Source organism: Odontomachus brunneus, unplaced genomic scaffold (assembly GCF_010583005.1).
Source record: "Odontomachus brunneus isolate Ranch 3 - 2012 unplaced genomic scaffold, Obru_v1 Obru_scaffold_221, whole genome shotgun sequence".
NCBI lineage: Eukaryota > Metazoa > Arthropoda > Insecta > Hymenoptera > Formicidae > Odontomachus > Odontomachus brunneus.
The window spans coordinates 128,806-140,146 of record NW_022639671.1 but is presented as its reverse complement, the minus strand read 5'-3'; the positions used below and the strand labels follow the sequence as shown (position 1 = coordinate 140,146).

Genomic DNA, 11,341 nt, shown 5'->3' with positions numbered 1-11,341 from the left:
ATAAAATCATTATATAAAACCATTAAACAATACTTTATATATAATCATATATAATTCTGCAGAATTATATATGATTATATATAAAATATTTTTTAACAAAGCATCTAAGTCACTTATGCATTTTTAATCACTTATCGTCACAAATACACATACATGATGCGCAAAATGCGATCAACAAGTTTCTTGTGATGCGCATCGAGTAACATTAATACTGACAGTAACTGATTAAAAATGCATAGATAACTTTGAGACGCCGTAACTCCGCGGAAGGAAATCGTGCACTTCATTTTTATTCTTTCTTTATTTGCAAGAAAACGATATTTCATGAAATTTACTAAAAAAACTTAAAATGTAGTTTCCACTAAAAATATGTAGTTTACACTAAAAATATGTAGTTTCTTTAAAATGTAGTTTTCACTCTTGAAAATAGAAAAAAATTGAGAAGACTTTTAATAATAAAAACCAAAAAATAACAAAAACCAAAAAATAACAATAACAAGAATGAGATGCTATACAGCATCTTCTTAAACCAGAGATGCGGCGCTTGGATCGTTTGGTAGCATGTGCTATAGGCAGCCTACGACGCGTGGTACCAAGCGACCCAAGCATCGCATCTTTGCCTTAAACGCAGTCTATAGCTATCTCACTCGCATTGTCTACACGTACAAACAGGCGAGTGAGACGCCTGTAGGCACGTTTAAGCGCAGTGTGAACATTTTATTGGCCCCGTGAGGAGCCGATCGTGCGGAGCATCGTGAGCGCATTTTTAATAATCAGTCCAATATCCGGATCGGTCGATCACTTGATTGAGTCGATTAGGTATCGAATCAATCAAGTTTGCTAAATAATTTGGTCGGAACCGAAGTTCTTCCCAAATTTCTTTCGCATGATCCACCAACGCTGCTACCGTCCTTTCCCTTCTTGGTTCCCATCGTTGAACCATTTGTGCCCAAACATTTTCGATTAAATTTAGATCTGGTGAGCGAGCAGGCCATTTAACCAATTGGATCTCCGGATGATCTCGAAACCATGTTTGCGTTTCACGTGAATTATGGACTCCGGAGTTATCCTGCACCAATCGGATCACTGGCATTTCCTCTGCGGCGTAAATTGCGCGTACTGATGGAAGAAGGACATCTTCCAGTACACGAATGTACTCCACAGAGTTCATTCTTGCGGGAATGACTGCGAGCTCACCGATTGCACTGCCGGAAATCCAGCCCCACATTGCACATGAAATCCTCCCACTCCTGTGGGTAGGCACAACATGATTTGGATGCAGCCGTTGATCCCTTGGACGCCATACGTGAGGTTGGTGATCGGCAGACGATACAAAGACCTTTTCATCGGTCCAGATCGTTGCCTCCCACTCCTTACGGCTCCTCACTAAGTTTTCCAAAGCAAACGCGACACGTTGCTCTCGATGTTCGAGAGTCAACGGAATTTTGTGGGCTGGACGGTAGCAACGAAGCCCAGCTTCGTTAAAACGTCGCCGGGCGGTCCTCTGGGATATTGGCAAATTCGCCGCATTGATGGCTTCCTGGGCAGTGCCGAAAGGTTGCTCACCAACTGCAGCGACTAACGCTTGGTCTTCTTGTGCCCCGGTCGTCCGAGGTCCACGATTATGAAGACGGTGATCATGCAAAGCATGATCGCCCCCTTCATTAAATCGTTGTATCCATCGTCGGACAGTTTTCTCAGAACATGGAATAGCAGCAGCAATTTCTGCTACTGTTCTTCCCGCCTGCCACTGCCCCACAATGCGACCTCGTACCTCAGGACACAAGTTCACAGGCATAATCGTTTTCACACTTTTTCACTATCGTCCACTTGATGCTGCGACACCACGATAAGTGATTTATTCAGAGAAAAAAAGGAAAAATATGAACAGCTAAAAAACCCGGTCTCCTAGTAACGAATCAACAAGCAACAACAAGAAAAAAGCGACATTATGACAAAATATGTCTATCATTTCCGATGTATTTTTTTCAAAAATCTAACGCGGTAACCAAATTTGAACTAAGGATTTGTACTTAGCTGGCAAAAATATATCGGAAATGACTATTCACATTCGTACAACAAAAGAGTTAAATTTTGTCGTTCGGTGTCATTCATCGGCACAACGTGCATTTCTGCTAAGGAGAAAAGAGGAAAGCGTGATACATGGATACTAGAGCGAGCGAGACACCTATAGAGACAGCGCGGTGTCCCTATTGCTGTCTCGCTCATATTCTCTGCATTCAAGCGTTGAGTGAGTGAGACAGCTATTGAGGACACCACTAACAGCTATCACGTCTGCTGATGTTTTCTCTCTCGATCGGACGACGTGCGAAAAGAATGCAACATCGAAATATCTCCCACCACTTCCCCTACGTGCCTTCTTCGCTTCTCTCGCGTTGTACGTCAGACGTACAGTACGCCCTCCGTATACGCCTGTTGTCGCTTTCGACTATTTGACAGGCGTATACGGACCCGCCGAGGGACACCATACCTGCCTCTGAGTGTACGCGCGCGCGATTTCAATTACAATAATACTTTAGAGGTAATACAAGACGAAGCAACTACGTTTGTTTGTTTGCGATTCTCTCCAAAACGAAGCAAAAACGAGCATATCTCTAAAATACTTTTTCTCTCAGTTTATCAATCCCTTGCATGCTCCCAAAGTTTTGACATTTAAATTCTGGCTACCCTGTATATAAATATACTATATAATATATGTATATTATATAATATACATATGTACGTATATTATATATTATATAATATATGTGAATATGTTTCGATGTTTAGGAAATGTGTGTGGAAGTTAATGTTTTCAAAGTGAGTTGTACATTTAGTCGGGAGCGGTGCACTTGGACACGGTGCATTTGGACATAGCCAATCACAGCACCGTGTGATTAGAGACATTTGTAGGTTCCCTTGGAACAGCGACTTGTGATTGGACTGTGTCCAATTGCCCCGTGTCCAACTGATATACACCCCATTTAGTCACGCTTCGAGTTGGTTAGACAAGGATACACTGTCTACATTATCTTTTTCTGACCGCTCAAGAACAAAGGCGTGCACTGTCCAATATGGTTAGAAATCAATGGTCCGCGCGAACAATACGATTGTGTGGGGCGTGTGTATGGACATACACTTACACAGATAGCAATGATTCGCGCTCTCGCCGTACGAGGTCTCCAAATGCAATTCAGGATTTGCTTACGACTCCTGCAGTCCTTTAACAATTACGTGTTTGTCGAAGTTTTGCCAAAGGAAAAAGTGTCTTAGAATTTTGTCAAGATTTTATACAGGGTGCGCCAGCTAAATTGGGGCTAAAGTTACATTTTACTGTAAAAGTTGTTTATTAAATAATAAACGAAACTTACAAAAAATGGCTTACATATTTTGTTTATGGGACACTTTCTGTAAACTTTCACTCTATATAGCCGCCTCTATATAGCTGCTTCGATCACCGCCTCAATCCTCGGCCTGAAATGAGAACATGCTCTCTGCATTTGATCTCGGTCTATGTTTGCCTGTTGAATTGCGATCCGTAGAGATGCACATTAGGGTGTCTCGATTTATTAGTGACTCTCTCAACAACGCTCCAAACGTAGTAGTCCAATGGATTAAGGTCTGGACTATTTGGGGACCAAAACTATTTTGACCTTATTAAAACATATCGATGTTGTCAGAAAGCCACCTTGCTTTGCCGGATAACAGGAACGTTCCTCGGATTGCTTAGAAGTCGAAAACTTCTGAGCCACCCGGTAAACAGTACATTTCGGGTAACCGAAGAACTTTATAATCTCAGGTGGCGTTCGCCCAGCGCGAAGACTTTCGATAAACACAATTCTTTGAACTCTTCTTTCTTTAAGCTCCGAACTTGTTTGTGTTGACTGGGCCATTTTTACTTTACAATTGTACAGATTGTATTTTACAGATGTGTATGCACTACTCTAACTCCAGCTAGCGTTTACTCGGGAAGTAAAAGTTAGCGAGATATTCAAATTGAAATTAGTCCCAATTTAGCTGGTGCACCTTGTTTAATATTAAAAGGTTATTTTGAATTACTCTGTATATATATAGGCTGTCCCGCACAAGACGCATAAAAAAAGAATGTAAGTAGAACACAAACAAAAATTGTATAGGTCATTTTTCAAATAACTGCGTAAAATTTCGAGATATTAATTAAAATAGTTGAGCTAATCAGAGCGCGGCGACGTGGGACATACGGCACGCCGCGGCCGATGAAGAAGATAGACGATTGCTCAGAGGCCTATCTCATAGACCTAAATATGATAATAACATTTTAGATCTGACGCATGATAGGCCCGCGAGCAATCGTCTATTTTCTTCTCCGACCGCGGCGAACCATATGTCCCGCCTGCTGCGTCGCGCGCTCTGATTAGCCCATCTATTTTATTTAATAACTCGAAATTTTACGTGGTTGTTCGAAAAATAAATTCTACAATTTTTATTCTCTTTTGTCTTTTCTACTTATATTTTTCTTCTGGCACATCTTATGCGGGACACCGTGTATACACACACACACACACACACACACACACACACACACACAAGGTGTTTCACTTTAAGTGATATGGTCGATTATCTCGCAAATCGATGATTTTATTAAAAAATTTTTCCAACGAAAGTTGCATGGCTTAAAGAGGGACACATGGTTGAAATATGGACTTGACCTTGAGTGACTTGTCAAAATGTCAAAAAAGGTCAAGGTGATTAATGTTTTTTTTTTAACGGAAACTATTAATTCTTATTACATATTTTTATAGCTTATCGCAAAAGTATTTTTCCAAAACACTATAATAAAGTTACGTTTCATTGAGTACTTTCTGAGTTATGGAGCTTGAAAGTTACAGTACCGCCGGCGTTATCCATGTACGCATGCGCGTGTCTCCGCAATCTATCTACACTGCTTGACATACGCTCACGCGCACGGAATTGAGACCTTCCCAATTGAACGATTCAACTTTTCTCTTTTTTTTTTTTGTATAGCTATTTCTTTTTATTTTTTACCTAAGTGGGATTTTTCAAAGATTTTTTTCAAAATGGCCGCTTACCGTCCAAATAAAATAGTTGATATATCCCACTCACACGCGCATGCGTATATGGATAACGCCGGCGGTACTGTAACTTTCAAACTCCATAACTCGGAAAGTACTAAATTAAACGTAACTTTATTATAGTGTGTTGGAAAGCACTCGCGATAAGCTACAACGATATCTAATAAAAAATAGGGGTTCTGTTTAAAAAAAATATTAATGACCTTGACCTAATTTGGACAAAGTCACTCAATGTCAAGTCCATATTTTCATCATGTGTCTCCCTTCAAACCATGCAACTTTCGTTTGAAAAATTTTTCAATAAAATCATCGATTCGCGAGATAATCGACTAAATCACTTAAAATGACACCCTATATACAAGGTGTAAAAAAATTAGACCGACAAACTTTGAAAGGAACTAGAGGACATAAAAACAAACATATTTTGTTTATAATGTTTTTCTCTACGACGCTTCGTTTTAATATTGCAGAGTACAAAATAGGAATTTTATGTTTTTAATAAAAAACAAACATATAAGTGGAAAAATTAAATTTATTTCAATTACACATATATATTTTAATCTTCAAAAAACAATGAATAAAAGAACGGAACAAAAATGCGCAATTAATTAGCTCAATTTGTAATAAATGTTCAAAAATTCCTCCATTTCCTCTGTTTCCCGTCAATACTGTTTATTAATGAAGCGTGCTTCACAAGGGTATTTTGTATTTACTTTTACAACTCTTATCGATGAGGCATTGAAACAGGAACAGAATCGTTAACCCGAATTTCGATGTCATCTTTATGTTGAAGCAAATGGAAGAATTTTTGAATATTTATTATAAATTGAATTAATCAATTGCGCATTTTTGTTCCGTTCTTTTGTTCATTGTTTGTTAAAGATTAAAATATATACGTATAATTGAAATACATTTAATTTTTCCACCTATATGTTTGTTTTTTGTTAAAATCATAAAATTCCTATTTTATACCCTGTAGTATTAAAACGAAGCGTCGTAGAGAAAAACATTATTAACAAAATATGTTCGTTTTTATGTCCTCTATTTCCCCTCAAAGTTTGTCGGTCTAATTTTTTTACACCCTGCACCCTGCACACACACACACAGTCGGTAATTTATTTTTTTACCGGCATATTTTTTACCAATATATTTTTTTATTGACATACTTTTTACCGACATGTTTTTTAACATAATTCTACCGACGTAATTTTCTTTACCAACATAATTAATCATTTTATCGACCCTACAATTTTCCCCTCTCCGCTTTTGGACATGCTCGCGGCAGATTTTCGACGGCCGTTGCCCCTCTCCGCTTATGACTCTACGGCAGCGCACAGTGGGGACAAATAAGAATTTACTGTTTAAAAATCATTAGAAGCTACAATTTTATAGTAATCGGGATGAATTTTTTAAATTAAACGTTAATCAATGTAGAAAAAACTGTCGAGCCAGATTCTTTAAAAAATTTTTTTAAATGTTACAATATTAATAAGAATTAGTAAAAAATTATTAAGTTTTGTGAGCCACTCCAATTAGAAAACTTTCCATCTTTTCGCTGCACAATATAATGTACTGAGATTTTCAGTACTGAAGTTATATATGTTGCAATAGAGTATACAAAGTCGTTCAACATAAATATAAAGTCAGTATTAAGATCTAGTGTTAAGCTGTTATCCCATAACCGATATGAAAAAAATGTTTTCGTAGCACAAAATATGTCACTGTAAGATATATTAAGTTTAGGTTGCTGAATACGAACTTAATTCTTATTAATATTGCAACGTTTAGAAGAATTAAAAAAAAATCGGACTCGACAGTTTTTTTCTACATTGATTGTTTAATTTAAAAGAATCATCTCAATTACTATAAAATTGTGTCCAGCGATTTTTGAACAGTAAATTTCTACTTGTCGCTACATATGATATTCGAAATTATTACATTCTTAGATATTCCTTTTTAAATTCTTCAATTAGTCGAGTTTATTGATGTACTTTCCAAAACTATGTAGTACCCGAAAAAGAATTTTATCTTCGACAAAACACTAATGTATGATGTTCGAAATTATTGTGTACCTACTTAGATATTTTTTTTTAAAAGCTGGGAAAGGGAGTAAAAGAGACATACTCTTTTGTTTTAATAAAGTAATATATTTTTTAGAATGTTATTTCATTTATTCATAGCCTTATACATAATATCTTTCAAGGTGCACGCTAGCAACTCGCAATCAATAAGCGACTCAGTCATAGTTGCTTTCACGTATCACTTTTGCCGCATGATATATTTCGATAATGTTCTTCTCTCAAAGAACATTTACAAAATTTCGGAATTTTATACTAACGAGATGCGTATTTTCAGACAATCATACATACATATAATCAATGTAATGTTTATATTTAAATAATGCATTTATGATAGCAGATATCAGATATAAAGACTTATTAGATAATATAAGTTTTGGAATCAACAATTTTGGAATCATGCATCTTACAAAATTCCATTACCAAATCTTGAATCGACAGCGGAGAGAACGATGGTTTGTCAGCTTGCAGAAGTCGTTGGATGTCGACGCATTTTCTCATCAGCTTTCTCCAAGTTTCTATAAGTAGTATTAATTAATTACTGTAATTGTCGCCGAGGATTATTTCCACAGTGGACACATGTCCTACGCTGCTAATTTCCAAATGCTTATATGACGTTGCAGTCAGAGCATACTTGCTCAGGATACCAGTAGTATTGCGCGGTTGCAAAATGCTATAAAAAATAAAACGAAAGTTAAATGTATGAAAAACAATTTAAACTAGAAAAGCATAAAAATTTGAATAAAAATATCCAATAGGGGACTAATGGTCTTGATGTTGACATATATTATCAAGGACATCTTCTTGAGTAACAATTAAGAGGTTTTAACCATCGCTCATTGTTTATTAAAAAGTTATTAACAAATAAATTCTATAAATTCTATAATACGTAATTATTCGACACTGTGTATGTACAATAAGTTTAAATCGATGTATGTATGTAAAATAGTATACATAAGTACGCGGGAAAGAGCCTCCGCCCCTCCCCTCAAAAAAACTCTCAAAAAACTCTCAAAAAACTCTCAAAAAAACTTACTAAAACCTGACCTATCTATTGAAATATGGTAAACTGTACATAATGTTCGTATTATATATACCCAGCAAGCAAAATGCTGGCAGCATGCTGGCAGTATGATTAAATCATGGTTATGCAGCAGATTTCAAGCAACTGTGTCCTCATTAAACTTAATTTTCTCTGCAACGTGTTGCCGATAAAGTGTTCCGGCAGAAATGTAACAGAAATATATCATCATTTGCCCTAATAATGTAATTGCAAAAATATGTTATCTCCCACACATAGCCTGATTTCTATATCAATAACGCGACAAGTGAGGTAGAAGTAGAACACGATTTGCTGTCACGATATGACAATAAAAATGTAGAAGATATATCACAAAACGTGCTACATCATGTACTAACGACAGAAATATAGTAGAAATCGATCATGACATGCTTTCGAACGTAAGGACAGAAATGCAGCAAAAATCGATCATGACGTGCCGCTCGAAAGTAACAGCAGAAACGCAACAGTAATTGATCATGACGTGCGTCCGAAAGCAATAGTAGATACGAGGCAGAAATGCCTTGATGAAAAAATTTAAAATCTGAAATTATAATGAAACTTGCTGAAAACGTAATGAAATGTGCTGAAATTTTGCTGAAAAACTTAATCAATTGACCTACGTTCATTATGATTTCAGCAATATTCATCGAAAATCAGCGAAATCATTGTAAATTTCAGCAATATTCATTGAAAATCAGCGAAATTTCAGTGAATTTCAATAAATTTCAATAAAATTCAGTAGAAAATCATTAAAACTTAAAATCAAGAAAAATGTCCCATACAGCACAGTAATGTTAAATTAATTTTCTTCATATCTCATATAACTGTTAGGAACCGAAGATTGTCAAACACACTCTAAAACTTTCGTGATCTCCCTCGATAATTTCGAATCCGAAGCGGATATATGTCCGGTAACTCATCCATGCCTCACACTTTGTTAAAGGTGTGCCTAATCTGATGATCGCGCGGCACGCGGTGATGCCAATGACTCCCACGATGTTCTTACAGTTTATGCTTATATAATGTGTACTTATAGTGTGTTCACAGTATATTATAACGTACCTAGCAAATACGCGCGTTGATTCGTCAATATATTTTATTTAATACCTCTAAAGTTTATGTGGTTATTTGAAAAATGACTTCGACAATTATTTTCAGTTTAATGTTTTTTATGCATTTTTTGTTATCGATATAGCTTGCATCAGACTTTGTATAATAGAGAATATTTTGAAATAAAAGAATATTTTTCATGGTTTGCTCAAAATTGCTTAAACGCATTTCAATTTTATATATAAACAATAAGAAAAATATATATGATTATGGTATATTGTAATATAATATGAATAATACATATGTATTAATATAATAAAATTTATTAATAATTTAAAGAAAAAAAGACGCCGAGTACATATAAAAAAAATACCAAAAGAAAAAGTACCAAATAATAAATACCAAAAGAAAAAGTACCAAACAAGAAAAACCAATACAAAAATTATGAAAACAAAAACTATATAACAAAAAGTACACACAAAGAATCAATCGTGAATTTACGATTGATTTTTTATAATTAACTAAGTTTCCGTTAATTCATGAATGATTATGGAAAAAGAAATGATAAGAAACGAATAAGAGAATTCGATTCTGTGAATAGTATATTTAGGTAGACAACGATATTATTCCTTTCGGATTCGATATAGTGAAATGATACATTACGGTAGAAAACAATTAAATTTTCTGCAAATTCCATCAGTTTCTATCACTTTCTTTTTTTCGTTTATTATTATCATAGAAATTTATTACAGTTTGAATTTTAGCTATTTTTGCTGTCTTATAAAGTGACCTCATAATTGTAATTGCAAATGTGTAGGTCTCAAGTGATTATTTTATTTTATTTACGAGTTTACGCTAAACGAAAAGATACATGATCGATTTAATATTTATTGCACACGTAATATGCGTCCATTCTGATTGGTGCAGTCAATACGGAAATCTTTATAATGTTTCACCTACGAAAATCTTTTCTTTCTCGCCAATTAATTTTAAATTCAGATTACATGTTTGCAATGCGGATCGCAGACTTCACAAGCGCAGATTGATATAAAACTATAAGAAAATATACTTGAAATTGTAATTACAGCTTTATATGTACATCTAATAGTCGATCATAAATCTTTTCCTCTAGTCTAACGTCAATTCGTGAACATGTTGCTTATTGCAGCTTATATATATTACAAACGCAATCTGACGAAAAAACGCGCGTCGCTTGTGTGCGTGCGTACGTATTTCTAAAAAAAAAAATGAGAATCTGCGCGAAAATAAAAAGGCTTTTTAGCGGGTGAGGTTTCAAGATCTCCGTATTGTCTGCACCAATTTTAATCAAACTTGGTGCAAATTACGCGCGCGCTAAACATTATATAAGGAAACTTTCATTTAATTTTTTATTATAGTTTTCATGCTTGAGATATTTGACTCGGAAGACCAATCGACCCAGAAATTCCAGATAAGCTTAGACGGTCGCGTTGTTTTGTTCAATACGTCGCGACCACGGCACTTGATTTTATTATTATTATTTTTTTTATATATCAATAATATAATTTTCAATGTTCCTCAAATCTAGTTACAACATTACAAAATATTGTAGTTTTTGTTCAATATATATCCAATATTACAGCTGTATCTGATTATCAATGTTGAAAAATCAACATAAATTTCATGCAGAAAAATATCCGCACTTCTATCTTCAATGTTGCATCAATGTTTCATTAATGTTCTTTCAATGTTTTGTGCTGTATGGATATTATTTAGCATGTTTATCATTGTTGTGTTAGCACTGGTCCATACGGATGTTTGGGAGATGAAAGGCAAAAATTTATATTTATATACATATATATTTATGTTTATGTGTCTCATGTACTTGTATTATAATAAATATGGACATTTTCACTACAATAAGTATGGTACTTCTTTGAATTTTTAATAATTTTTTTAAAGACATACATATATACATCTAATTAAATAGACTATCTCTTTATAAATAATATTAAACTTCATATATCTTTTAATCTACAAGCAAATATTACATGCGAATTAATGATTGCTCTAAATGCAATATTACTCACAAATTAACG

The 11,341-nt window shown here is 34.9% G+C and overlaps 1 protein-coding gene across 3 annotated transcripts in view; it reads right to left on the bottom strand.

Moving 5' to 3' along the window:
* Positions 1-9,340, bottom strand: part of LOC116852385 (protein phosphatase 1L-like) — a 291,241-nt gene extending 281,901 nt beyond the window's left edge. The window contains exon 1 of one of the 3 annotated variants that reach the window (XM_032832671.1): positions 7,574-9,340. In XM_032832671.1, the coding sequence (XP_032688562.1) occupies positions 7,574-7,651 (78 nt within the window). In that variant the 5' untranslated portion in view covers positions 7,652-9,340. Of the gene's footprint in view, positions 1-3,371; positions 4,292-7,573 lie in introns of those variants that run through there. The other 2 variants (XM_032832675.1, XM_032832674.1) reach the window with 2 other exon arrangements.
* Between the last annotated feature and the right edge of the window lie 2,001 nt (positions 9,341-11,341).